The sequence below is a fragment of the Pseudopipra pipra genome, chromosome 28, assembly GCF_036250125.1.
Source record: "Pseudopipra pipra isolate bDixPip1 chromosome 28, bDixPip1.hap1, whole genome shotgun sequence".
Classification (NCBI taxonomy): Eukaryota; Metazoa; Chordata; class Aves; order Passeriformes; family Pipridae; genus Pseudopipra; species Pseudopipra pipra.
Window position 1 is genome coordinate 2343215 of NC_087576.1, and position 27141 is coordinate 2370355.

At 44.1% G+C, this 27141-nt stretch overlaps 1 protein-coding gene across 2 annotated transcripts; it reads left to right on the forward strand.

Moving 5' to 3' along the window:
- LOC135403694 (zinc metalloproteinase-disintegrin-like batroxstatin-2) lies at window positions 1-25870 on the forward strand. 2 transcript variants are annotated; one of them, XM_064637947.1, is made up of 24 exons: window positions 114-239; window positions 3368-3456; window positions 4189-4265; window positions 5751-5829; window positions 7518-7594; window positions 8070-8265; window positions 8654-8716; window positions 9107-9178; window positions 10328-10497; window positions 12437-12521; window positions 14585-14715; window positions 15590-15767; window positions 16640-16729; window positions 17242-17437; window positions 19112-19214; window positions 19732-19891; window positions 20464-20544; window positions 21041-21119; window positions 22158-22248; window positions 22573-22672; window positions 22931-22996; window positions 23212-23289; window positions 23736-23792; window positions 23898-25870. In XM_064637947.1, the coding sequence occupies exons 1-24, from the start codon at window positions 191-193 to the stop codon at window positions 23928-23930; spliced, it is 2400 nt and encodes a 799-aa protein (XP_064494017.1). In that variant the 5' UTR covers window positions 114-190; the 3' UTR covers window positions 23931-25870. The 2 variants fall into 2 exon arrangements, with proteins under 2 accessions (XP_064494018.1, XP_064494017.1); XM_064637948.1 differs by having other exon boundaries at window positions 1-239; window positions 23736-25870.
- Window positions 25871-27141: the final 1271 nt, after the last annotated feature.

Genomic DNA, 27141 nt, shown 5'->3' on the forward strand with positions numbered 1-27141 from the left:
TGCAACACCTTCAGCAAACACTTCCTCATGTAGGAACAAGAATAAAGCTCAGCCAGTCGCTCCCTCTCATTCTCAGCCCAGCCTGGGAACACGACATTCCCGGGCCACGGACACCTCGACATTCCCGGGCCACGGACACCTCGACATTCCCGGGGCACAGACACCCCCCCGGAGCAGCCCAGCTGGGAGCATGAAAATACTCCTCCTGCCTGCCCTTCTGCTGCTTTTTCTCCACCAAGGTACAGCGTTTTTTGGTTTAATCCTTTCTCTGGGCAGAGCTCCGGATGGATTTTTAATTATTAACAGGGAGATAATAGGGAAGAACCGGAGTCAAAGCCGTTGGGAAACGGCGGGGCTGGAGTTGGGGGTGTTTGGGGTTTTCCTCTTTGTGTTCAAATTGATTATGTTGAATTCTTTAGTTAGAGATTCATTTACCTGTTTGCAAACTGGCTAGAAATTGCCTAAAAGCTGGTTAGTTGTGTGAGCCACTTGCTAACTTGGTTAGTTCTGTGAGCCACTTGCTAACTTGGTTAGTTGTGTGAGCCACTTGCTAACTTGGTTAGTTGTGTGAGCCACTTGCTAACTTGGTTAGTTCTGTGAGCCACTTGCTAACTTGGTTAGTTGTGTGAGCCACTTGCTAACTTGGTTAGTTGTGTGAGCCACTTGCTAACTTGGTTAGTTCTGTGAGCCACTTGCTAACTTGGTTAGTTCTGTGAGCCACTTGCTAACTTGGTTAGTTGTGTGAGCCACTTGCTAACTTGGTTAGTTGTGTGAGCCACTTGCTAACTTGGTTAGTTCTGTGAGCCACTTGCTAACTTGGTTAGTTCTGTGAGCCACTTGCTAACTTGGTTAGTTGTGTGAGCCCTGAAAATAAGAGGACAATTTATCCACTTGCATCTCCAATTTTGGCCCTAAAAGATTTCTATTTGAACCCAAATAACAACATGACCTGAATTAAAACCTTTAACCCCCTTATTATTATATGGCAGGGCTGGAGTTGGGGGTGTTTGGGGTTTTCCTCTTTGTGTTCAAATTGATTAAGTCAGATTCTTTAGTTAGACATTTCTTTACCTGTTTGCAAACTGGCCAGAAATTGCCTAAAAACCCAGAATTGGTTAGTTCTGTGAGCCACTTGCTAACTTGGTTAGTTCTGTGAGCCCTGCAAGTGAGAGGACAATTTATCCACTTGCATCTCCAATTTTGGCCCTAAAAGATTTCTATTTGAACCCAAATAACAACATGACCCGAACTAAAACCTTTAACCCCCTTATTATTATGTGGCACTTCAGGTTCTGAGTATTCCTGTGCCTTCACCTGAGCAGACCCCACTTTTTTTCCTTTCAATTGTTCCTTTCAATTCATGTCAACAGAGAACAGATTTTTTTGCCAGGGCTTGGCAGGCACAGGCAGGGACAGGTTTTAAATCCATAATTAACCATGTAATTTATACTCAGGCAGGTATCTAAATTTGGATGATTTGCACAGAATATCTGGAAATGTGCACGGTGTTTAAGGTGTTATATCTTTTTTTTTTCCTCACTAATGATTTTTAGTTTAGGCACTTGGAAAAGCACATAATTATTTCTCCCTTATTATATAGCACCAGGCCTAAGGAATTTCTTTCCTCCTTAAACCTCCTGACTCCAGACAGTGCCTGAAGGCAGACAAAGACAATACACTGATTAAAAAACTCCCTCTAAGAAACCATTTGTTCCAGGCCAAAATTAACCAGTTTTCCTCGAAAAGCTGTTTGCATCAGACTGCAGGAAAGGGATAAGTTTAGTCCTGAGTCTTCATTTAAATCCCACTTAAACTTGAACTGGCTGGGCTGGAGTTGGACAAAGGGTGTGAACAGGGAGATAAAAGTGGAGAATTCTGTAGCAAGAGGCCTAAAATATCACTGATCCTACTTTATGGTTGTGGAAAGGACTTAAGTTTGAAAGCCATGATTTTTAAAAAGAAATAAATGTAATTATCTGCTCAAAATAAAATACAAAAGGTCCCTGGGAATTGCAGGAGTAAAGTTACACTTGGTATTTGCTCTGAGCACGTGCCCAGGGCTCTGTGTAAGAGCTCAGCTCCTGTAAGGTCACTTCTCCACCAGTTTTATCAAGATACAACCCAGTTTATTCTGCAATTACTTTTGGAAAGGGTTTAATCCAACAAACCAGGTGCAAAGATGGGATCTGTTTGTCTGACTGGGACAGTTTGCCTGGGGATGTGCTCTGCTGTTCCAGACAAATTACAGGCATGGGGTGCCCCACTCCTGGGAAATCCTGGGCCTGGGGCAGGGAATTAAATCCTCCCTTTGGGGTTTGTGGGGTCAGGTTTGTTTGGGGTTGGTTTTATATTCAAATACAGGTTCTTGTGCTCTGAGCCCTCAAGAATTCACGTGAAGTGTCCTTTAGTAGGAGATTAAAGACTTCAGGGGCATCTAAAACCTGCTGTTGCCTTGTTGGAAACCAACACAACCAACCCTGTTTTCCCAAAAACCTGGGCAGCAGCTGCTCTAATGAACTTCTGGGATGCCAGAATTAAATTCTCTGTGCTGCCCAGCCCTGCAAGTGGTGCCCCAAATTAACTTTGGTCGAGATTTATTTGGGTTCAGAGCAGAAAACAAAAAGAAACCCTTTTCCTCAAAGCTCTGGATTCCCTCCCAGAGTTCTTACAACCACTGCAGACACACAACATGCCTTAAAGACCACAAAAAAGGGTTATGGGAGTTAAGGAATCACCTGGATTCCTTCCCACCTTCAAAATTTTCCTACTTTAGTGCTATCTCCCATTATTTTACCTGGTTTTGTTCAAAAACCTCCTTTAATCCTTCTGCTGTCATGACTTTGTACCTCCCTCCAATTAAAGAGGTGAAAGTGTCTCTATTATCAAGTTCTGTCACAATTATTTATGGGGCAAAGCTTTCCAAGCCAGAAATCCAGCCTCATTCCAAACCTCTGCATTGTTCCAAGTTTATTTGCTGATCTCCAGGCAGTCTGGACTTGCCCATCATGTGATAAAGGTTTGGAGATCCCCCTTTTCCCAGAGCTTTATAAATTAATCCCTGTCACCTGCAAAGTGCAGAGGCAAAGGCTGGTCTGGCAGGCTGGGACTTGAACTGCTCAGAGAAGCCCACAGGGAAATATTTGGACACCTGGAAGCAGCCAGGTGGGGCAATTCATCCCAAATCCAGGTGGGAAAATTCATCCCAAAATCCAGGTTGGACCCTCTGATGTCAGGTCACCACAGACCCCTGAGCACGAGGCACGAGGGCTGCAAGAGCCCCAAAAAATCAGCCTTGAGAGGCAGGAAATGAGGTGTTTGAGAAGTTAATGCTGTGTTTTTTCCTAAATATCCATCTGTTTGTCCCCAGGGAGCACGAGCAGGGAGTTACCTGGAGTGGAGAGCTATGAAATAGTTTATCCACGGAAGTTGCGCTCGGTGCAGAAAAGGAGCACCCAGGTATCAAAAGGGAGATGTTTGATATTCCTGGGAGATGGGGAAGGGATTCTGGAGTCCCAACACCCCTGGTTTTTAAGGGCAAGGGACTTTGGAGCCAGAGAGTTGATCTTCCAAAAGGAAATGAAAGAGAAAACCTGGAAAAGTGATGCCAGGAGCTGTGAGATGGGGCATGTGCAGTGACCAGCAGTGGGTCTTTTAGGACCTGAATCTCTGCAAAGGTGTTGGCTTTGACACCACTCAGATTTTTAACAACCTCCAGACAATTTATTTTGAAGCTTAAGAGCACTTAAAAGTCTTCAGCACTCCAGAGGGTGTTATGGAAGTGTTTAAACCTCAGCACCCACCCCAGCAGTGACCAGCAGTGGGTGTTTTAGGACCTGAATCTCTGCAAAGATGTTGGCTTTGATTCAAATCTTTAATAACCTCCAGACAATTTATTTTGAAGCTTAAGAGCACTTAAAAGTCTTCAGCACTTCCAGAGGGTGTTATGAAAATGTTTAAACCTCAGCATCCACCCCAGCACTTCCCCAAACATGCTTAGGATGGTAAAAATGAATTTGCAAAGTTAAATTTCTTCCTCTGAGTAAAAAAAAATACGAGACAGAAGCGACCTCCTGCTTATTGTGTTGCTGCCAGAGCACTTGTTTTTGGGGGGAAGAGGAGGAAAAGAACACAACTGGCAGGTCAAGGAGTTGTAGCAGAGCACAGTTTAACACTTCAATCTGTTTGCAGACCAAATATGTTGACAAGGTGGAGTATGGAATCAAAGCCAACGGCCAGGAAGTCGTCCTGCAGCTACAAAAAAATAAGTAGGTTGGGTTCAGCTCTTTCCTCGGGTGTTTTTCCTGCCTCTGAATGGCTGTGGGGTGTTCAGGATACAAAAAACCCCAGGATTTAGGCCCCTGTAAAAGGGGGGTGTTGGGGTAAAACCAACTTTTTCCAGAAGAAAAGGGGAGAGAAAATCATGGCTCTGTTTTGGGAACATGAAATAAGGACTTGGCCACGAGTGGTGGAGTGACTTGCCTGTACCTCTGCTCTCCCAGTTGGTTCCTAAAGGGCCAAATCCCTGGAAGTTTAATGTTTTTATGGTATTCCACGAGTTTTCTGGGACCATGAGGGGGTTATAAACTCGCAGCATGTAGTGACAGGACAAGGGGGAGTGGTTTTAAACTGGGACAGAGCAGGTTTAAATTAGATATTGGGAAGGAATTCCTGCCTGGGAGGGTGGGGAGGGGCTGGGATGGAATTCCCAGAGAAGCTGTGGCTGCTCCATCCCTGGAAGTGCCCAAGGCCAGGTTGGAGCAACCTGGGCTAGTGGGAGGTGTCCCTGCCCATGGCAGGGGTGGAATTAATTGGTCATTAAGGTCCCTTCCAACCCAAACCACTCTGGGATTCTGGGATAGATTTGTTGATGTTGGAGGTATTTTCCATCCTGTGCTTCCATATTTAAATATCTCTATGTTAGAGAGATAGAGAGAGATATTTACCTGAACACTACTGCTGTTGGACTTGGAATAATCTAATATATCCTGGCATTGATAAGGTGCTTCCTGGCAGTGGAAAACAGGGAAAATTCTCCTCCTTGGCTGCAGGAACAGGCATGGAAAGAGGCCATGCAGAGGGTACAGAAGGGCAGGGGGCTTTGTCACACAAGGAGAAGCCCAAAATTGCACAGAACAGCCCAGAATAAAGCTCAGCTGGGATTTTCTGGCTCCACCAGAATACTGAACACGCAATCAGACAAATCTGCATTAATAAGTGCTGTGTAAATACAACAGCACCACAATAAATTCACCTTAAATATAGACTGTAATTAACTGCTTGCCCCTGTTTTAATCTAACCCAAATATTTGGAGTGGGGAGAGGGAAAATATACTGTAATAAGTCCCTTCCTTTGAAGAAGAGAAGTGGGACTGTGGCAGTTTGGGGCAGTTGCCCAAACAGAAGTGAGGCAGATTTGCTTTGCTGCTGATCTTAGTCAGATGCATAAAAAAAAAAAGGATCAATATGTAATTATACATTTGCATTCGGATCTGCTGGGAGATTAGTTCAGAGCAATGAAATAAGTAGATTTTAATTGCCTTCTTCTCCTTGAGAGGTGTCCCTTTGTTTGAGGAAGGCCCAGGACCAGGCAGAATTCCCCACCCCGCAGCTCTGCTCCCGAGTTTTTTCAGTACTAATAATAACCTGAGTAATTGTTTGAATTCCCCACGTGCTTGGTGTGTTGTGTAATCACCTCATTCCTAAGTGGCCACAATTTCTTTGCAATAAGAACTGCACTTGGCTCTTTGCAGGGATCTTTTAGGTCGAGATTACACCGAAACTGTTTATTCGGATGATGGTCGACAAATAACAAGAACTCCTCGGATCAAGGTAAGAAAGGAAGACTTTTTTCCCATATATTTGCAGTCCTGAGGTCCATCTGAGATTCCTGAGGCTGTCAAATAATAGGAGATATAAGACAGAAAGGAAAGATTTTAAATCAAGCTCCTAAGCCTGTAATTTAGGATGTGTCTGAAGGGACGGGGAAGAGACACGGATTTATCCTGTTCTGGGATTCAGGGAAGAGGGAGGAGATCATTAATACCCTGGTGGTGTTTTTCTGGGTGATTTGGGCCATTCACTGAAGAGTTGGACTCGATGATCCTGGTGGGTCCTTTCCAATTGGGAAAATTCTGGGAAGAAGGGACTTGTGGCTTGGGCAGAGCTGAGCCTGGTTTGTTCCCGTGGGGAATCAGCCCCACAGGAAGACACCACCTCTCCCTCAGTGCTGTGAGTCAAACCTCTCCCTCCTGGCAGGACAGGGAGTGGAGCCAAGGCCATCCCACTGCTTCCAGCCTGCCTGTTTGCCCTCCTGCCCCTCTCACAGCCCACTCCCGGTGAGATCAGAGGTTGGGATAAACCCCATTTCCTCCAGGCTCACCTTCCCACCCACGCTCAGCAGATGCACTCAGGTCACTCCAGGTGCTTTCTCTGATCTGTGACAAATCAGTTCTTCCACCCAGACACAAAGGGAGTCACCACAGAAAGGATTTTTTAATTAACTCTGCCCTCCTCGGGCTGATCTTCTGCCTGCAGCTCCTTTTCCCAGCTCATTCCATGTGTTTTAACACCCAGGATTTGGAATCCAAAGCCTTGTTTTCTTTGTCAGCAGGAACAGGAAGATCTTGAGTGAAATAAATGAAAGAATTCTGGGTTGGGTTTTTTTTTTGGGGGGGGGGGAAAAAAGCCATTTCTCATTGCTCCAATGATTTTTCCTAAATAGACCCTGGGAAAAGCAAACATCCCCTAAATGTGGATAAAGACAAACTCAATCAGGCCTATCTGTGCTGAACAGGGAATTCCTATTTTTCTCTTAAATCCTCCAGTGATGGGGATAAATCCTCCCCTTTCCCCCAGTGATTTTCTCTTTCTCCCTGTAAGAAAGTTGGCACCTTGTGGTGGAAGGAAGACAAATAAAGGGTAAAAGTGAACCCAAAGATCCAGGAGCAAACAAAAGGCACGAGGCAGGAAGGTTTGGGGCCGTGTTCTTAAAGAATCCATTCAGGAAAATGTTATAGGTAACATTTGCCACAGTCCCTCGGTGGCTTTGAAGTCTCTTTGAACACAGAAATGTAAACCTGAGATCCTTAAGCCAATTAAGTCACAAAACTCTTTCCCCAATCATATATTTAACATTTTAATCTCATTGAAGTGAATTGCTGGGTTATTAAACAGTGTTGCCTTAAAGTTTGGCTGCAATAAAATCATTTGGTGTGGATTTTAATTCAGCAGTTTGTGTTTAATTTGGAGCAGGGTGTGCCCATATCCTTATTTTTATGTGCTCTTGTGTACTGACCAGATCCCACCACGATTGGTTGGTCACAATTTGGGTCCCTCCGTGTTGAAGGATAAAAATAATGGTTAGGGAATAAGTTTTTAATTCCTTTTGAGCCCCTCCTAATGGGAGATTTCAGCCAGGGCAGTTTATTGTAGTTTGTCTTTTGAAATCCCTGGATCCAGACCAGTTGGGTCAATGGGACAGGGCCCAGTGTGACACTGGATTTTCCTTTTCCCAACAGGATCACTGTTTTTATGAAGGCCACGTTCAGGATGATGCTGAGTCCACAGTGAGCATCAGCACCTGCCAAGGGCTCAGGTAAGGGCAGCTTTGCCTCCCAAAGGCACAACGGGAACGTTCTGGGATAAATTTTCCATATAAAAAGAATCAGGAGGGAAATAAGTCATGTGATCTTTTATTCCTGCTGACAAGGAAACCACTTTACTAAAGAAGCAGGGGGGGGAAGTTCCTCAGTTCCTTACAATATTTCAGCTTTTCTTCTCACCTTTAAATTCCTCACTGAACCAAAATTCACTTCTCAACCCCCTCTGTTAGCACAAACCCCAACAACTGAAATCAAATTGATTCCTACACCAGCTTTTCACTGCCAGTCTCCTCCTCAGAGACTTCACTGACCACCCAAATCTTCCAGCTGAGTCAGCAGCTTTAATTCCTGATTTAAATTTTCATTGGCTGAAGGCTGCCAGAATATTCCACGCTTGGGATAAACACTCTGGAGATGCTGTTGCTCTCTTGATTAAAAGAAAAATCACAGTGCAGCTCCTTTTTTCAGTGGCTACTTTGAGACCCGTGGGCAGAGGTACCTCATCGAGCCCCTGGGGGGCTGGGAGGGAGCAGAACACGCCGTTTTTAAATACGAGGCACTGAAACAAGAGCCCATCAAAACCTGTGGCCTCGTCAACAACTCCTGGGAACAGGATTCCGACGACCCCACCAACGACATCTTCAAATCCAGCAACAGCCCCGAGGTAAGGACAGGGTTAAACACACAGTGAAGGGGTTAAAAACTCCAGTTTGAGGAGCCCAAACCCCACTTTGGCTGCTCGTCGCATCAGAGTTTAAAAGAATCAGCACAAAAATCTTCCAGCTCTGAGATTTCAGAGTCACCACCCGAGTCAAACCCTCCTGCCTTCACCAACAGCTGCACCTTTACACACCTAAACACTTCTTTAATATCCAGCAGACCCTTCACAATCTTAATAATTTTAATATCTAACCTGCTGCTGGTCTTTTAAAAACGTGCCAGTCCCACTCTAAATGACTTGGCCAAAGAAACACCTCCAAGAATGAATAGATGGGTTTGAAGTTGCAAAGACTGAGGCTAAAGCAGGTCATTTAAATCTGTTATTTCTTTAGATGAGAGAGTACCTGAAAGCCAAAAAATACCTGGAGCTCTACATAGTTGCAGACAACACTCTGGTGAGTATTGGAATTGTTCTTTTCCCAGGAGAGGTATTGCCTGTATCCCTGGGCTCCTGCTTTTCCAACTACTGAGCTTGGGGGGGAAAAGGGGTTCCTAAAATGGGTTTATTTTCAAAATGAGAATGAAGAGAATTCAGAAAACCCCTTAAAGTGCCTAAAAATCTTGAGCTGGAAGGGACCCACACAGTGATCGTGGAGTCCAAGCTCTTCTCTACACCCTGCACTTTAAAACACATCTTGAAACACATTGTTTGTTAAAATACTGCATTAAAAAGAGAATTTCTCATCAAGTAGCCCGGGCATGGGGTGGTTTGCAGCACAACTGATTTTCTGATCAATCCCTTTTCCCCCCTCTCCTTTTCCTGACGTTCTGTATTTCCATTTTAGTACCAGAACCACGACAAAGATGTCAAAGCCATCAGGCAGAGGGTGTTTGGAATCGTCAACTACGTCAACACGGTAGGAGCAAACCAATGACATTGAAATCCAAATTTTTTCTGTGGCAAACAACACAAATGTTCATTATTTTATAGAGTAATGAATGAAAACTCAAGTGCATCATAATTTAAGGAGGAAATTTAACACTTAACAGGAAATTATCCTGTTCTTTGCCTTTGGATATGAGATTTTCATAAAGAAGGATTTATACTGAACTTTGTTGTCACTTGTTAAAATGAATGACCCAAAAAAAAGAATCATGGAATCACAGAATCATGGAATCACAGAATCATGGAATCACAGAATTAACTGGGTTGGAAGGGACCTCTGAGATCATCAAGTCCAACCCTTGGTCCACTACCATGGCACTAAGAATAAACTGATCCTTGATTTCTTTTGCAAGCCAGACTTCTTCCAAACTCGCTGGAGTTTTCCAGGAGTTTAGAGCCATTTTTACAGTTGATTTGGATGTGATTTCCTGGTTGGTTGGTGGGGGTTCTGTGGGTGGAAAAGAGCCATTTTTAAAGTTGATTTGGATGTGATTTCATGGTTGGATGGTGGGGGTTTTGTGGGTGGAAAAGGTTCAGGGGGACGATGCTGCGAGCGAGGGAAGGGGAGAGGGTTTGGTTCTGAGTGAGGGAAGGGGTGAGGGTTTGGTTCCAATGAGGGAAGGGGAGAGGGTTTGGTTCTGAGTGAGGGAAGGGGAGAGGGTTTGGTTCTGAGTGAGGGAAGGGGAGAGGGTTTGGTTCTGAGTGAGGGAAGGGGAGAGGGTTTGGTTCTGAGTGAGGGAAGGGGAAAGGGTTTGGTTCTCAGTGAGGGAAGGGGAGAGGGTTTGGTTTGGGGTCTGAGTTTTTTTTAAGCTGAGTCTCTGTGCAGGTTTCCAAGGTCAGAGTTGTTTTAAGCTGAGTGTTGGTGCAGGTTTCCAAGGCCAGAGTTGTTTTAAGCTGAGTCTCTGTGCAGGTTTACAAGGTCAGAGTTGTTTTAAGCTGAGTCTCTGTGCAGGTTTACAAGGCTGGAGTTTTTTTAAGCTGAGTCTCTGTGCAGGTTTCCAAGGCCAGAGTTGTTTTAAGCTGAGTGTCTGTGCAGGTTTACAAGGCTGGAGTTTTTTTAAGCTGAGTCTCTGTGCAGGTTTACAAGGCCCGAGTTGTTTTAAGCTGAGTGTCTGTGCAGGTTTACAAGGCCCTCAATATCCACGTGGCTCTGGTGGGGCTGGAGGTGTGGACGGACGGGGACAAGCGGCCGCTGAGCAGGAACGCGGGGATCACCCTGGACACCTTCTCCAAGTGGCGCCGCTCCGACCTGCTCAAGAGGAAGGGCAACGACAACGCCCAGCTCATCACGTGGGTGCCTCCATCCCAAACCCTTCATTCCTAAAAATTACCCTATAACCAGCCCTGGGTGCCTCCATCCCAAACCCTTCATTCCTAAAAATTACCCCATAACCAGCTGTGGGTGCCTCAATCCCAAACCCCTTCATTCCTAAAAATTACCCCATAACCAGCTGTGGGTGCCTCAATCCCAAACCCCTTCATTCCTAAAAATTACCCCATAACCAGCCCTGGGTGCCTCAATCCCAAACCCCTTCATTCCCTAAAAATTACCCTATAACCAGCCGTGGGTGCCTCAATCCCAAACCCCTTCATTCCCTAAAAATTACCCTATAACCAGCCGTGGGTGCCTCTCCATCCCAAACCCTTCATTCCTAAAAATTAGCCTATAACCAGCCATGGGTGCCTCCATCCCAAACCCTTTATTCCCTAAAAATTACCCTATAACCAGCCATGGGTGCCTCTATCCCAAACCTCTTTATTCCCTAAAAATTAGCCTATAACCAGCCATGGGTGCCTCTATCCCAAACCTCTTTATTCCCTAAAAATTACCCCATAACCAGCCATGGGTGCCTCTATCCCAAACCCTTTATTCCCTAAAAATTAGCCTATAACCAGCCGTGGGTGCCTCCATCCCAAACCCCTTCATTCCCTAAAAATTAGCCTATAACCAGCCCTGGGTGCCTCAATCCCAAACCCTTCATTCCCTAAAAATTAGCTGTGGGTGCTTCTTGATCCCAAACCCTTCATTCCCTAAAAATTACCCCATAACCAGCCGTGGGTGCCTCAATCCCAAACCCCTTCATTCCCTAAAAATTAGCCTATAACCAGCAGTGGGTGCCTCAATCCCAAACCCTTCATTCCCTAAAAATTAGCTGTGGGTGCTTCTTGATCCCAAACCCTTCATTCCCTAAAAATTACCCTATAACCAGCCGTGGGTGCCTCAATCCCAAACCCCTTCATTCCCTAAAAATTAGCCTATAACCAGCAGTGGGTGCCTCAATCCCAAACCCTTCATTCCCTAAAAATTAGTCATAATTTTCATAAAAATGAAAAATAAAAAATAAAAAATTCAAAATAAAAATTAAAATGTGAGTTTTAATTGACAAAGATTCAAAATAAAAACTCAAAATAAAAATTAAAATGCGAGTTTTAATTGGTAAAAATGAAAAATAAAAATAAAAAATTCAAAATAAAAATTAAAATGTGAGTTTTAATTGATAAAAATAAAAATTAAAAATAAAATCTAAAAATTAAAAATAAAAATTAAAGTGTGAGTTTTAATTGATAAAAATGAAAAATAAAAATAAAAACTTCAAAATAAAAATTAAAATGTGAGTTTTAATTGATAAAAATTCAAAATAAAAAATTCAAAATAAAAATTATTTTATTATTTTATTTTATTTTATCATTATTTATTTTTTATTTCTAGATTTCTTTCCTAATTTTATTTTTACATTTTATTTTTTGCATTTTAAATTTTATATATATTATATATAGCTATTATAATATATAATAAAATAGTGTACATAATATCCATATTATATACTATATATAATAATTTATTATATATTATATTATATTACATTATGTATCAACGATATATTTATATATTATATATTTCATAATAGGGACCCATGGTGGTCTAGTGGTTTTAAATAATAATGTATTATATATTATAATATATATATTTTTTGCATTTTAAATTCTATATATATAATATATATATTATAATATATAATATAATGGTGTACATAATATACATATTATATATTATATATAATAATGTATTATATATTGTATTATATATATTATATATTATAATATAGTATATCTTGTATTATATATATTATATATTATTATATTTATATATTTCATAATTTATTTTTTTTATATTTTATTTCTTTTCTGTCCCATCCCTGCCCCCCCTCTGCTTCCTTCTCCTTCCCAGGGGCCTCAACTTCGAGGGGACCACGATTGGCTTGGCCTTCCTCAAGTCCATCTGCAGTAATTTATATTCCGCAGGGGTCATTCAGGTCTGACTGACTTTGATTTGATTGCTTTCAAAGCCTTGCTTTTGGGTTTTTGTGGCTGAGAACTGTTGGGTTTGTGGCACTTTCAGTTCTCTCACTGGGTCATGGAATTATTTGGTCAGAAATTCCCAGGCAGAGAGCCCTGAAGTGTCCCAGGCCAGGCTGGAGCCACCTGGGCTGGTGGGAGGTGCTAGATCGAGACTTTTAATGTATTCTTTTATATCTATATTCTATTTATATCTATATTTATTCCAGATATATCTATATAGATATATCTATATTATATTTATTCTAGACATATCTATATAGATATATATTCTATTTATATCTATATTTATTTATATTTATATTTCATTTATTCTAGATGTATCTATATAGATATAGTTCTATATATTCTATCTACATTCTATTTCTATCTCTATTCTATCTATATTCTATTTATTCTAGATATATGTATATAGATATAACTATATATATTTTATTTATACCTATATTCTATTTATATCTATATTCTATTTATTCTAGTCATATCTATATAGATATATCTCTATATATTCTATGTATATCTATATTCTATCTATATTCTATTTATATTTATATTGTATTTATTCAAGATATATCTCTAAAGATATATCACTATATATTCCATCTATATTCTATTTATATTTATATTGTATTAATTCAAGATATATCTCTATAGATATATCTCTATATATTCCATCTATATTCTATTTATATCTATATTCTATTTATATTTATATTTATTCTAGATAAATCTAGGTAGATATATCTCTATATATTCTATCTCTATTCTATTTATTTTAGATATATCTCTATAGATATATCTCTATATATTCTATTTGTATCTATATTCTATTTATATTTATATTCTATTTATTCTAGATTTATCTATACAGACATATCTCTATATATTCTATTTATACCTAAAATCTATTTATATCTATATTCTATTTATATTTATATTGTATTTATTCAAGATATATCTCTAAAGATATATCTCTATATATTCCATCTATATTCTATCTGTATTCTCTTTATTCTAGATATATCTAGATAGACATATCTCTATATATTCTATTTATACCTATATTCTATTTATATCTATATTCTATTTATTCTAGATATATCTCTACAGATATATCTAGATAGGTATATCTCTATATATTCTGTTTGTATCTATATTCTATTTCTATTTATATTGTATTTATTCTAGATATATCTCTATAGATATATCTCTATATATTCCATCTATATTCTATTTATATCTGTATTCTATTTATTCTAAATATATCTAGATAGATAATCTCTATATATTCTATTTATACCTATATTCTATTTATATTTATATTCTATTTATATTTATATTCTATTTATTCTATTTATATTTATATTGTATTTATTCTAGATATATCTCTATAGATATCTCTCTATATTCTATTTATATCTCTATTCTATTTATTCTAGATATATCTATACAGATATATCCCTATATATTCTATTTATATCTCTATTCTATTTATTCTAGATATATCTATACAGACATATCTCTATATATTCTATTTATACCTATATTCTATTTATTCTATTTCTGTCTCTATTCTATTTATTCTAGATATATCTATACAGATATATCCCTATATATTCTATTTCTATCTCTATTCTATTTATTCTAGATATATCTATACAGACATATCTCTATATATTCTATTTATACCTATATTCTATTTATTCTATTTCTATCTCTATTCTATTTATTCTAGATATATCTATACAGACATATCCCTATATATTCTATTTATTCTATTTCTATCTCTATTCTATTTATTCTAGATGTACCTCTATAGATATATCCCTATATATTCTATCTCTATTCTATTTTTCTATAGATAGATAGATATTCTATAGTGCAGACTAAGCAGTGGAACAGGGCTGGAGCCCCCCGGGGTGCAGCAGTGCCACAATTCCAGGGGATCCAAAGTGCCCTTTATTCCCTCCCCTGCCGCTCTCCTGGTTCCCGACCCCTCCACCGAGTCCTTGTCCCGCAGGAGCACAGCGGGAACGTCATCGCCGTGGGAGCCACCCTGGCCCACGAGCTGGGGCACAACCTGGGCATGAGCCACGACACCCGGGCCTGCGCGTGTGGCACCGACGTCTGCATCATGACTGACACCGTCAGGTGAACAGAGGGGCACACGGGGGCTTGGAAAAGGGGGCCAGCCGCCAAAAAGCAAAATCAAAAAAAAATCAAATCAAAATCAAAATAGTTTTGGCCTCTGAGATGATGCCATGCGAAATATTTAAATAATAATAAAAAAAAAACAAACAGAAAAATGAAGATATTTCAGGCTGTTGTAAGATATTCCCAGATTATATTTATTTATATCTATATCTATATCTATATCTATATCTATATCTATATCTATATCTATATCTATATCTATATCTATATCTATATTTATTTATATTTATATTTATATTTATATTTATATTTATATTTTTATTTATATTTTTATTTTTATTTTTATTTATTTTTATTTATATTTATTTATATTTATTTATATTTATTTATTTTTATTTATTTTTATTTATATAGTTATATTTATATAGTTATATTTATATATATTTATATTATATTTATTCTAGATATACCTATATAGATATATCTATATATATTCCATCTATATTGTATTTATTCCATATATATCTCTATAGATATATCTCTATATAATCTATATATTCTATTTATACCTATATTCTATTTATACCTCTATTCTATTTATATATATGCGTTTCCCCCCTATTACTTTTATTCACATATTTTTTCGTTTTATGATTCTTTTTTATTCTTTTTCCCCTGCTCTCTCTATTTCTCAGTAGAGATATTTGGAGAGATGGTTGCAGCTGAGTTTTGGGGATGCTCACTTGGCTGATTTCTCCCACAAGGGAGAACTCACGTGTGAGTTCCTCTCGCTGTATTTCTCTCACAGAGGGGATTTCTCCTCCTTGCCTATGCCCATCCCAACGCAAACCCTCGGGATTTCTCCCGACAGCTCCTTCATTCCCAGGGAATTCAGCTCCTGCAGCCTCCAGAGCTTCGAGACGTTCATGTTGAACGACCTGCCCGAGTGCCTGACCGACATCCCCGACGTGAGCAGCATCATCTCCCCCCCGGCCTGCGGGAACGGCTTCGTGGAGAGGGGAGAGGAGTGTGACTGCGGCACTCCCGAGGTACCCGGGAATGAAAGAGCCCTTGGGAAAGGCAAAGGGGTTTGGTCAGGCTGGGTTCTGTCCCTCCCTGGGGCAGGGAGCTCTAATCCAGCTGAAGGATTTCTGTGGGATCTGTGGTCACCAAGCGCGGTGTCCCGGGGGTGGGAGGGAGGAGGGAAATCCTGGTTTGGGGGGCTCTGGGGACACGGGAACTGAGAGTCCCACAGAGCCACCCCCACGTCACCAGCCCAGAGATTCCCTGCCCAACTTCCACCAAGTACTGGGAGGAGAGGCTGAGGGAGCTGGGGCTGTTCAGCCTGGACAGGAGGAGGCTCAGGGGAGACCTCCTCACTCTCTGCAACTCCCTGACAGGAGGGGGGAGCCAGGGGGGGTTGGTCTCTTTTCCCAGGCAACCATCAGCAAGACAAGAGGGCTGGGTCTGCAGCTGTGCCAGGGGAGGGTTAGGTTGGACATCAGGAAGAATTTCTTTGCAGAGAGGGTGCTCAGCCATTGGAATGGGCTGCCCAGGGAAGGGGGGGATTCTCCATCCCTGGAGGTTTTTAAGGTGAGACTGGATGTGGCATCAGTGCCATGGGCTGGGAACCACGGCGGGGTTGGATCAAGGGTTGGACTTGATGATCTCGGAGGTCCCTTCCAACCCAGCTGATTCTGTGATTCTCTGATTCTATAATTCTGTGATTCTCTGATTCTCTGATTCTATGAGCCCTCCCCACGCTCCCTCCCAGGGCTGGGATGGCTCCTTGGGAAGTGCTTTCCAAGGAGCCAAGTGCAGGTCCCAGCCCCCCGTGCCAGCCCGGGGCAGGGGGTGGTGGCAGGTCCCAGAGCTCTGGTTGTTGTTCTGTCCCAGAGCTCTGGTTGTTGTTCTGTCCCAGGAGTGCACCAACGACTGCTGTGACCCCGAGACCTGCAAGCTGACCTCGGGCTCTGCCTGTGCCCACGGGGAGTGCTGTGAGAACTGCCAGGTGAGAGCCCTCCCCAGCCAGCCTTTCCTGGAGAGAGCAGGGACAGCTTTCCACAGGATCAATCCCCTTCACTTGGACTTACTGACACAGCACGTCACGGGATCATGGGATATCCTGAGCTGGAAGGGACCCACAAGGATCAGAGTCCAACTCCTGACCCTGCACAGACACCCCAACAATCCCACCCTGTCCCTGAGAGTGTTGTCCAAACCCTCCTGGAGCTCTGGCAGCCTTGGGGCTGTGCCCACTGCCCTGGGGAGCCTGGGCAGTGCCCAGCCAGCCTTTGGGAGAAGAATCTTTCCCTGAGATCCAACCCTGACACAGCTCCAGCCCTTCCCTGGGTGCTGTCCCTGTTCCAGTGCCCACCCACCCTGGGGGTGATGCTGCTCCTCACACCACCTGCCCAGCCAGGAGGAGATTTTTCTGCCCTAATTCCGGCTCTGGCCGAGTGTGATTTGCAGCCCTGTGGAGGGGCCCTGTGCTAAGGCTGGCTTTGCTCTCCCCTCCCTCAGTTTAAGAAGTCAGGAGCAGTTTGCAGGGCAGTGAAGGACGACTGTGACCTGGCTGAGATGTGCTCCGGGAACTCTGCCAGCTGCCCCACGGATCGATTCCGGGTCAACGGGCACCCCTGCAACTTTGGAGAGGGGTATTGTTACATGGGCAAGTGCCCCACCAGGGACAGCCAGTGCAAGGCTGCCTTTGGACCACGTGAGTAACACCAGGACTGCAGTCTGGGTGTCTTGGGCAAAGGAGAGAGAGAGGGAAAGAGGGAAAGAGAAAGGGAGACAGAGAGAGAAAGGGAGAAGGAAAGAGAGGAAGAGAGGAAAAGAGAGAGAAAGAGAGAAAGAGAGAGAGAGAAAGAGAGAAAGAGAAAGGGAGAAAGAGAAAGGGAGAAGGAAAGAGAAGAAGAGAGAAAAAGAGAGAGAAAGGGAGAAGGAGAAAGAGAAAGAAAGAGAGAAAGAGAGAAAGAAAAAGAGAAAGAGAGAGAAAGGGAGAAGGAAAGAGGGAAAGAGAGGAAGAGAGGAAAAGAGAGAGAAAGAGAAAGAGAGAAAGAGTGAAGGAAAGAGAGAGAGAGAGATGGAAAGAGAAAGAAAGAGAAGGAAAAAAGAAAGAGAGAAGGAGAGAAAGAAAGAGAGAAAAAGAGAGAAAGAGAGGGGGAAGTTGTGCCTACAAATCCTCAAGGACCTGTTGTAAATCAGGAATAGCACATCCATAAAAATAAACTCTAGTTTCCAGCATATAATTGGTATATTTCATATAACTGCTATTTTTCTATTTGATATAAATATTATTTCTCTATTTCACACAATCACTGTTTCCCCGTCTCGCACTGCAAGTGATGGTGACTCATGAGCCAAAGCTCGGAGCAGCCAGTGCTGTGTTTCCAGAGAAATGGGAAGTGGGGAGGGGATTCCTCTTTCACACAATGATTTTGAGAGAACTGGAACAGAGCTGGGGAAGTATTTTTGGCTATACAGGAAGAGGAAATGTCTGTCTGTCAAATTAACATCCAAATTTGGTGTCTGTAGGCTGCTGACAGTGGGAATTCGTAGAACCACAGAATGGTTTGGGTTGGAAAGGATCTTAAAGATCATCTCATTCCCTCCCTGGGCAGGGACAGCTTCCACTAGCCCAGGTTGGAACAGCCTGGCCTTGGACACTTCCAGGGATCCAGGGGCAGCCACAGCTTCTCTGGGAATTCCATCCCAGCCCCTCCCCACCCTCACAGGGAAGAGTTTCTTCCCAATATCTAATTCCAACTGCTCTCTCTCAGTTTAAAACCATTCCCCCTTTTCCTGTCCCTCCATCCCTTGTCCCCAGTCCCTCTCCAGCTCTCCTGGAGCCCCTTTAGGCACTGGAAAGGTCTCTCAGGAAGAGAGGAAGAGAGGGAAAGAGAGAGAAAGAGAGAAAGAGGGAAAGAGAAAGAGAAAGGGAGAAAGAGAGAGAGGAAGAGAAAGAGGGAAAGAGGGAAAGAGAGAAAGAGAGAGAAAGGGAGATGGAAAGAGGGAAAGAGAGGAAGAGAGGAAAAGAGAGAGAAAGAAATAAAGAGGGAAAGGGAGAGAGAAAGAAAGAGAGACAGAGAAAGAGAGAAAGAGGGAAAGAGGGAAAGGGAGAAAGAGAGAGAAAGGGAGAGGGAAAGAGAGGAAGAGAGGAAAAGAGAGAGAAAGAGAAAGAGAGAGAGAAAGAGAAGTAAAGAGAGAAAGAAAGAGAGAGCCTTCTCTTTCTCTGGAGCCTTCCCTTCTCCAGGCTGAAGTGCCAGAGGCTCATTCAGCAAATTAAGCGGGCAAGGCCATTTCCTGAGCAGGTGGAGGAGATGGAACATCCTCAGTTCTGCCAGGCAGAGCTCCCAGACTCATTCCAGGGCCTTTTCCTGTCTCGCAGAGGCGACGGAGGGACCCTCCTCCTGTTACCGCCTGAACGAGCGGGGCGCGTACTACGGGTACTGCAGGAAGGAGCAGGGCACACACCTCCCCTGCAAGGCAAAGTAAGCACCGAGCTCCAGAGCCTGGGATTCGGGAAGAAAAACAGTTCCTACTTCAATTAAGAGGCAGAATCCAGGCCCACCCTGTTTTAGGTGTCCCCGTGTCCCTCCCTGTTCAGTCTGGGTGTTGGGGGAAAGCCAGTTCTGAGAGAATTGGTTTGAGATCATGATCAAATGTGGGCAGAGGTGTGGGCAGACCTGCTGGAGAGGATGTTTGTGTGTGTGTGTGTGCACAAAACTGCAGGGAAGGGATTTTGGGATAGGGAAGGGAAGGGATTTTCTGATCTGACCCTCAGAATATTAAGGAATATCATCTAAACACTCAGTTCTGCACATCACCCCCCGACAAGCTCCAGAGGAATTAAAAACCCATCACCTGCTCAAAGCACCAACCACCACAAACCCAAGTTCCCTCCTGCAGCTGTTTCCTTGGAATTCAAGCTGGAGGAGGGACCAGCTCAGGGGGTGGAGGGGGGTTTGCTGTGCCATGGCCTTGTTTTAACAGCTCTTGTTCTTCCAGAGACACACTGTGTGGGAAGCTGTTCTGCTCTGGAGGGAGGGAGATGCCCCGGGAGGGGAGCCTGGTGACTGTTAATTCCTGCAAAGCAAGCTTTCCTAAAAATGGAGATGATGAGGACCTGGGGATGATTCTTGATGGAACCAAGTGTGGGAATGGGATGGTTAGTAGGGAATAATTTTTCTCCGTGTTTTTTCCTCCTCTTTCAGTCTTAGCTCATTCTCAAGGATAATTTTAAACAGGCAAGGCTGAGCTGACACCAGACTTCTGCTGGTTTTCCCTCCATCTACCCCAAACCAGCAGCAAAGCAAACAGGAACTTCCATGATTCCAAATTCCTTTACCTTGGCTGCTGTCCCTTTATTTTTTCCCTGCCACAAACATATGTGGCAACAGAAAGACCCCTTTGTACAAAGGTTTTATATAGAAGATCATAAATGTTATTACTACATTTAGTGATTCCCACCATGGATGTGCCAGGAATCTCTAAGTGCTATTCCCAATTTTCCTCTTGGAAGGGAAGGGATGTCTGTACATCTTTGTCACTCCCCTTTGCTGTAAAACACCCAAAGCTCAGAAGAAAAATTATCCCCAAATATCAACCCCCTAAGGTGGGTTTAAGTGATTTGCAGAACTGTTCCCACGTCTCCTCGTGCCCTTCATCCCTTCACATGATCATATTCCAGCTCTGCACCTTCTGGAAGCTCTGAATCCCTCTGGGAACCTTTCATTTCAGGTGTGCAGCAACGGAGAGTGTGTCTATACTGAGGAGGTCTTCAGATCAACCAACTGCTCTGCCAAGTGTTCTGGACATGCTGTAAGATCTGAGATTTGATGCTATTCACTTTAAAATGGTGCATATCAGCTGCAGACCTTATTGCTGAGGGTATTTAAGTCCCTGGGATGGGAGCTGGTAAAAATTGGGGAGGCAGAAGCTTCTTATATTTTTATGAAAGCAAATCTAAACTGAGACAAAATCAATATTTTTACCAAGGAGACCACAAGAGGTGGACACAGACTCTGTGTCTGGCCCTGCCCCTGAGCCACAGCACCACAGCTCTTCTCTTTTAGGCCATTTTGGGGTTGGGAAGACAATGTGTGACCATTCAGAGACCTAGAGATGTGTGGGTTAACCCTGCCTTGTACTGCAGCTCTCACCTGCACACCAGCAGAGCCCCAGGGCTCTTTAACCCCCAAAACTGCTCCTCTCCGAGCCAAATTTTAAACTGAGAGCTTCAACAGACTCACCAGAGCCACCCAGTGACATCCCAATTCATTTCCACTCCCAAGCTGAAGGTGTTTGTGCTCCCCAGGTGTGTGACCACGAGCTGCAGTGCCAGTGTGAGGAAGGATGGGGACCACCCACCTGTGACAGCTCCTCAGCCTTCACCAGTAAGTGCTGCACACCTTGGGAGCTGCCAGTGAACTCCAGGGAGACAGCCCAGCACTGGGGGCCAGGCTGGTTCATGGAATTGTGGAGGTTGGAAAAGCCCTCTAAGGTCGTGGAGTGCAACCATCCCCCAGCAGCACCCCCATGGTCACCACTAATGGGGAACACCCACATGTTTTTTGAACACTTCCAAGGGTGGGGACTCCACTATTCCCCTGGGCAGCCTTAACAGCCCTTTCACTGGAGAAATTTCCCCTGATATCCAACCTAAAATCCCATTTCTTTGCAAATGTTGCATATCAAGGTAGGTGATTTCTGAGTATCTTGAAGCCCCTGCTGCTTGCAGGAACGAGCAGAGCAAGGGCTTTTCTTTCTGAGGTGACAAGTGATTCACCCAGGAGATGGGAGCAGCTTCTCCCCTCTCCATGCTGGGATAAGGAGCTCACTGTCACCTAAGAGGGGAGCCAAGATCCCACAGGCTTTGCTGTGAGGGAGGTGGACAAATTCCTTTATCATCCGCAGGCAGCTGGTCTTTAACTGATCTACCTCTGAAGGAAAAGACTTTGTGGATAGATTTCCATCTGTCTGGGAACAAAACCAACCAGCCTTTATTTTATTTATAATATAAATGTGTTTGTCCTCTCCCCACACTCCCCAGAGCACCATCAGCTCTGAACATCAGGGTTTGGTTGAAGGACAGTTGTGAAGGAAACCTCACTTGAATGCAATTTTGGGTAACACCTTTTGGAGGCAGAGGAGAGGAGTGACAGCCAAAGGATCTTTGAGGCTGGATGGAAAGGACAGGGATTGTTCAGGGTTTGCTTAGCCCTGCACAGGCTTCAAATCTGGCAAAACCATCTCCATCTGTGTCAGAAGAAGCCACAAAGTGAGGACAAACAGGGTCCAGACCTTGGGGAAAAAAATTCCTTTGCCTGTGGTGGTGATGGGAGACTTGTGAAGAACAGTGGATCTCTTGGATCTGTGTCCAAGCTGGAGGATTCTGGGATGTTTAAGGAGTGTCTGTTGTCTCTCCCTGGCAGGCATTGCCATCGTGGTTGGGGTGCTGGCTGTCCTGGCTGTCACAGCCACTGCAGCAGTGCTGCTCATCCGCTTCCGAGTGGCCAAGGAGAGGTAAATCCTTCCCCACTGACTGAAAAAAACCCCAAACCAAAGCCATGGAATACCTGGATGGGTTTAACTTCCAGTTTTCAAAAGGGGTGGGGGGAATCAGAAACCAAAAAGCCAAGGAACTCCTTGAGCTTTGCTGAGCTGCTTCAGAATTCTCAGATTTGAAATGCAAGATTAATCAAATGAATCAAGATTAATCCTTAATAAATACAATAAAAAAGCAGGGCCATGGCTATAACACACCACTGGGAATAAGGCAGGCATTCAACTGCAAGTTTATTTACTTCAGTCAAGGTAAGATTTACCATTATATGAAATATTTTACAGCCACCAGAACAGGAGTGGACCTGGAGCCACCAACCAAGTGTTTGTGGATCAAGAGGAGAGGTGCAGAGAACCCCCAGGCCTGGCAGTGCCTGCCCAGAAGGTGAGGGCAGGGGGGTGCTGGGTCTGTCTGGGACTGTCCCAGCCACCAAAACCCACCAGCCAAAGTGGGCTCCTCTTCCTCCAGGGTCCCAAATGCTCCTCCAGGGCTGAGAGGGTAGTGCTGGGAATGCCAGTGGGTTGGGAGTGGGGAAAGCACGTGGGGCTGAGTCCCTGAGTGACCTGGGTGACACTAAAGGGACACAGGGAGACAGCACACGAGACAAGGGCTCCATCCCATGGAACTGTTCCCTGTTTGCAGGTGGATGGGAAGAAACTCCTGCTCCCTGTGCCTCCACCTCAGGAGAACAAACCCCAGCTCCAGAGTGTAAGTCCTGCCAGGGAATGGCCCCGCTTCCCTGCTGGCTTTGGGGGAGACATCCCATCCCAAACCAGCTCCCAAAGGCTGGGCAATCCCTGAGCTCCAGCCCAGGGATTTCTCAGGGCCAGGCAGCACTTCCTGCACAACCACATTCCCGTGGGACCACGGGCATGCACAGTGTGTGTAGAGAGCCAATATGTTTTCTGTTGTGTTTTTTCCAGCCTGCCTTGAGGCCTAAAGGTCCCCCACCTCCTGTTCCTTCCACCAAACCAGCCTCATGTCACCCAGAGGAGAAGTTTGTAAGTACAGCCCTCCAATTCTCCCACATTTCCTCTGAGTAGCAAAGGATTATCAGGTGCCAAACAGTATTTTTCAGTTTCTGACTGTGATTTAATATAAAAATTAAAACTCACAGCCATTCAAACCACAGATTCTTTAAGTAAAGAGTCATCTTTTTTTACCACATAACCCTAAACTGCACAAGATACTCTTGGATACTCAAGGAATCCTCTCAGCCCTCACATGTCCCCCCGAGCAGCAAAAGCACAGCCCAGTGGCTTCTGAAAGGGATCTGCCCCCCTTGGCTGGTGGTGATTTGGCACGTGGAGAGATGAATCCACTTCCCCTGCAGTATTTCCACTGGGAAATGTTGTGGTAAATCCATGAGGACACCCGAGGTCTGGGGAGGTTCTGCAGCTGCTCAGCCAGGAAAACCCAGTGACATTTAAACTGCATTTTGTTCCAGGCACCAGAGAGGAAACCTCCTCACCTCCCAGTCCCCAAAGGCAAACCTCCAGCACAGGTAACCCGAGTTCCAGAGGGAACAGCAGTTCCTTTGGGATGTAATTCCTTGAAACAGCCCCGGGCACCCTCTGACGTGTGGTTTAACTCCTGCTTTTCCACTCAGGCTTTAAAACCCCCGGTGAATCCCCGAGTCTGAAGTTTCTGACCCAGGGCTGGATGGAGATGTTTTCAGGGACAATTTGCTTGCCCCTCCATTCCTCCACTTTTGGCAAAGGCATCCAGGATCATCTTCCTCTTCTCCTTCCAACAAGAACAACGGACTGGCGGCTGCTTGGGAAGAAAAGGGTTGGACTCTGAGCAGGGAGGAACATTTTGGTGATGACACAGAGCTTCTGCCCAAGAGGAAACGAAGCAGAGTCACTCTTTGCACTGAGGTGTAGACTGGGAGTAAGTTCCCAAAGCTGCTGAACACATCCCAGCCCCTGGGCCAGCACCCAAGGAGTGGCTGCACCCACACTGCTCCTCTGGGCACAGAGCCCAGGGGGTGAGGGAATGTGAACTCTTACCTTGGTTTGGCTCCCTTTTGGGATCTCTGCCAGCCCCTCTCCCTCCTCCACAATGCACCAGACCTTCTTCACACGTCATCCTAAACTGCACAAGATACTCTTCATCTGTGCCAAGGAATCCTCTCAGCCCTCACGTGCCCCTGTCAGCAGCAAAAGCACAGGGAGTTCAAAGCAACAGGGATTTGGGGAGTAAATCAGTGCAAAGGAAGAACAAATTTGAAGAACAAATTTGCTCCTCCAGGGGTCTGGGATGGTCCCTGCATTGCAGAAGTGTGAGTTCTGGAGAAAGACAAACCCTTCCTGCCCTTTGGGGAGGAGTTGGTGTCCTCGAGGTCTGAACTAGGCATGACCTGAGTGAGGTGACACACTGGAAACGGGTCTGGAATGATCCTTTGGGATGGGATTCTCTCAGGAACCCTGTTAAACAAGATCCCTGTGGTGAGCAGGGAGAGCTGGAGAGACTCAGGAGCTGCAAGTGCTGCTCCAAGTGCTCCAGAGCTCCGGCTGTGCCAGTTCATGGAGCTCCAGCTGCTCCACTGCCCCAGGACAGGGAAACCCAGCAAAGCAGCCCCCCCAAACCCCTCCCTCAGTCCTTCCCCTGCCCCTCAGCTCCACCAACATCCAAGGACTCCTCCCTTCCAGGACACCCCCACCCTCCCTTTGCTGCTCCCTGAGCTCCCCCCGGGGGGTTGTTGTGGGGTCACTCCAGGGGTTGGTTTTAGGGGATGAGTTTTCCCACTCTGCTTCATTCCCGAGGGTCCCTCATCCCCCCTGCCCTGTTGGCATCACTCTGGGCACGTTGCCCAGCTGGGATGGCTCTGTTGGCACTGCTGTTAATGGTGCTGTTGCCACTGGCACTGGGAGCATCCCCATTCTCAGTATCCAGGGTTGGAAGGTCAAGCTCCCAGAAATGTTTTTTTCAAGAGCAAAAATTCTACCAGGGGAGAAGGAGAAAAAAAAAAAAAGAGAGAGAGAGAGAGAGAGAAAAAATAAGGGAAAATAAAAGAGGGAGAAAGGAACTTGCCCTGGATTCAAAGTACTCAAGATTTTATGGAGTTTCCAGTGAGAACTGGGTTTAGGTTTGGAGCAGGATCAGATCAGAACACGGATCCAGCTGATCACACTGTGACTCAGGAAGGTTGTTTCCAGCCCTTGGGCACAGTGGCTTCGCTGGAGAAGCCAAATTCCCAAATTTCTGCTGTTTCCAGTGACCCTCCCTGAGCTCTCACACTTCAGACCCACCCTCTCTGATCCAGAATTCCGGATAAAACTCCAATTTCTCCTCCTGGGCTGGGCTTTGTCTAAGGTTCCCAACCCCTGCAAAACACGAGTGTGATGGAATTCCAGTCTGGTTGGAGGAGGGAGGGGGGATTTTGGATTGGGATAAACGTTACTGGAAGAGCAGAGCTTTCTTCTGCTTTGGATTATTGCTGCTTTATTTGAGTCAGGGACAGAGTTGAACCCATATCTGTGTTTGACTGCGGTGTAAAGACTCAGAACTTATTTTTTATGAGCTGTAATTAATGTATATACAAAGATTTCTGTATTAAAGTGTTCTCTCTAAATGGGAGTCTCTAAAAAGTCGCTGTATTTTTTAAAAACCATCATTTGCACATGAGAAATCGTGTAAAGTGGGACCATTTATAACAATGCCAAATCCCTAAAATTCCCAGTTTTAACCAAAAAGGAGTATTCACAGGTGTAGTCAAAACTGCCAAGTTAGCCAGTTAATTTAAATTATGATTTAATTAAATTATATAAATTTAAATTATAAGGCAATTAAATTATAATTTAAATTAGAATGAGCTTATATTTAAAATTATAAAGAGAATTTAAACTATAAGATATTCCATCCCAACTTTTCTGCCACCTTAAAATCTACTTCTTCCCCTTTTCCAAACTTTGTGAGCACTCCAGAATTTTCCATGGACAGAGAGATTTGCAGCAATAGAGAATTGCTGTTTCTTCATTATCTTCCTAAGATTCATCTCCCAAACCAGGGAGCTTGGGCTGCCTTTTCTCCTGCAGAAACCCAAATACCTGAGCCCTTCCACAGACCAAAGATCCACTTTCAGCAGCGACTTGAAGCAGAAACTTGGGAAAAATGTATCTATTTTATATATAAAATGTATTATTCCCCAATATTTTATTATTATATATAATTTATTATATAATATATATTTATTATATTTATTACTATATATAATTTATTGTTACCCAGGGGTAGTAATAAATTATATCTGGAATATACACAGCTTTCCTTGGCCCCAAGAGCCCAGGACAGGTGCCAACCCCTCCTGCCTTGGAGAACACGTCCTTATTCCCCGGGTTTGTCCAGTCTCTTGGTCTGTTATACAAACGTGACATCTGCTGTTAAAAACCCTCCACTGCAAGAGGGAAAGGGTTTAAAAATCCATAATATATCGGTAACCTCCCGTGCAGGACCCACCAGGCCCTTCCCTCGCTCCCAGCCCTAGAGAAAAGCAGTTTATTGCTGGGTTTGGGGCTGTATTTTTTTGCTGTGAGTGAACACCCCGCCCCAATTCCACGGGGAAAAAAAAATGGCTTTTTTTCCCCGTTGCTTTTCAACCTCTGAATTCGTCGAATCAAAGAATTCTGGAATGGTTTGGGTTGGGAAAGCTCACTCAGTGCCACCCCCTGGCACGGGCAGGGACATCTCCCACTATCCCAGGCTGCTCCAACCTGGCCTTGGACACTCCTGGGATGGACAATCCACAACTCTGTTCCAATTTCCCACCCTCTTTCCTCCCTCTCTCCCCTCCCTGAGTTTGGTGCTCTTTGCCCCTCTCAACCCAACCTTCACCGGGAACATTTTTGGGG

What these genes read in the sequence shown, in the direction of transcription:
- LOC135403694 (XM_064637948.1), top strand. Translation starts at nt 191, where the DNA reads ATGAAAATACTCCTCCTGCCTGCCCTTCTGCTGCTTTTTCTCCACCAA. An exon ending in CTGCAGCTACAAAAAAATAA is followed by an intron (nt 4,266 to 5,750) that starts GTAGGTTGGGTT and finishes GGCTCTTTGCAG; the next exon opens with GGATCTTTTAGGTCGAGATT. An exon ending in CCAAGTGTGGGAATGGGATG is followed by an intron (nt 19,892 to 20,463) that starts GTTAGTAGGGAA and finishes CTTTCATTTCAG; the next exon opens with GTGTGCAGCAACGGAGAGTG.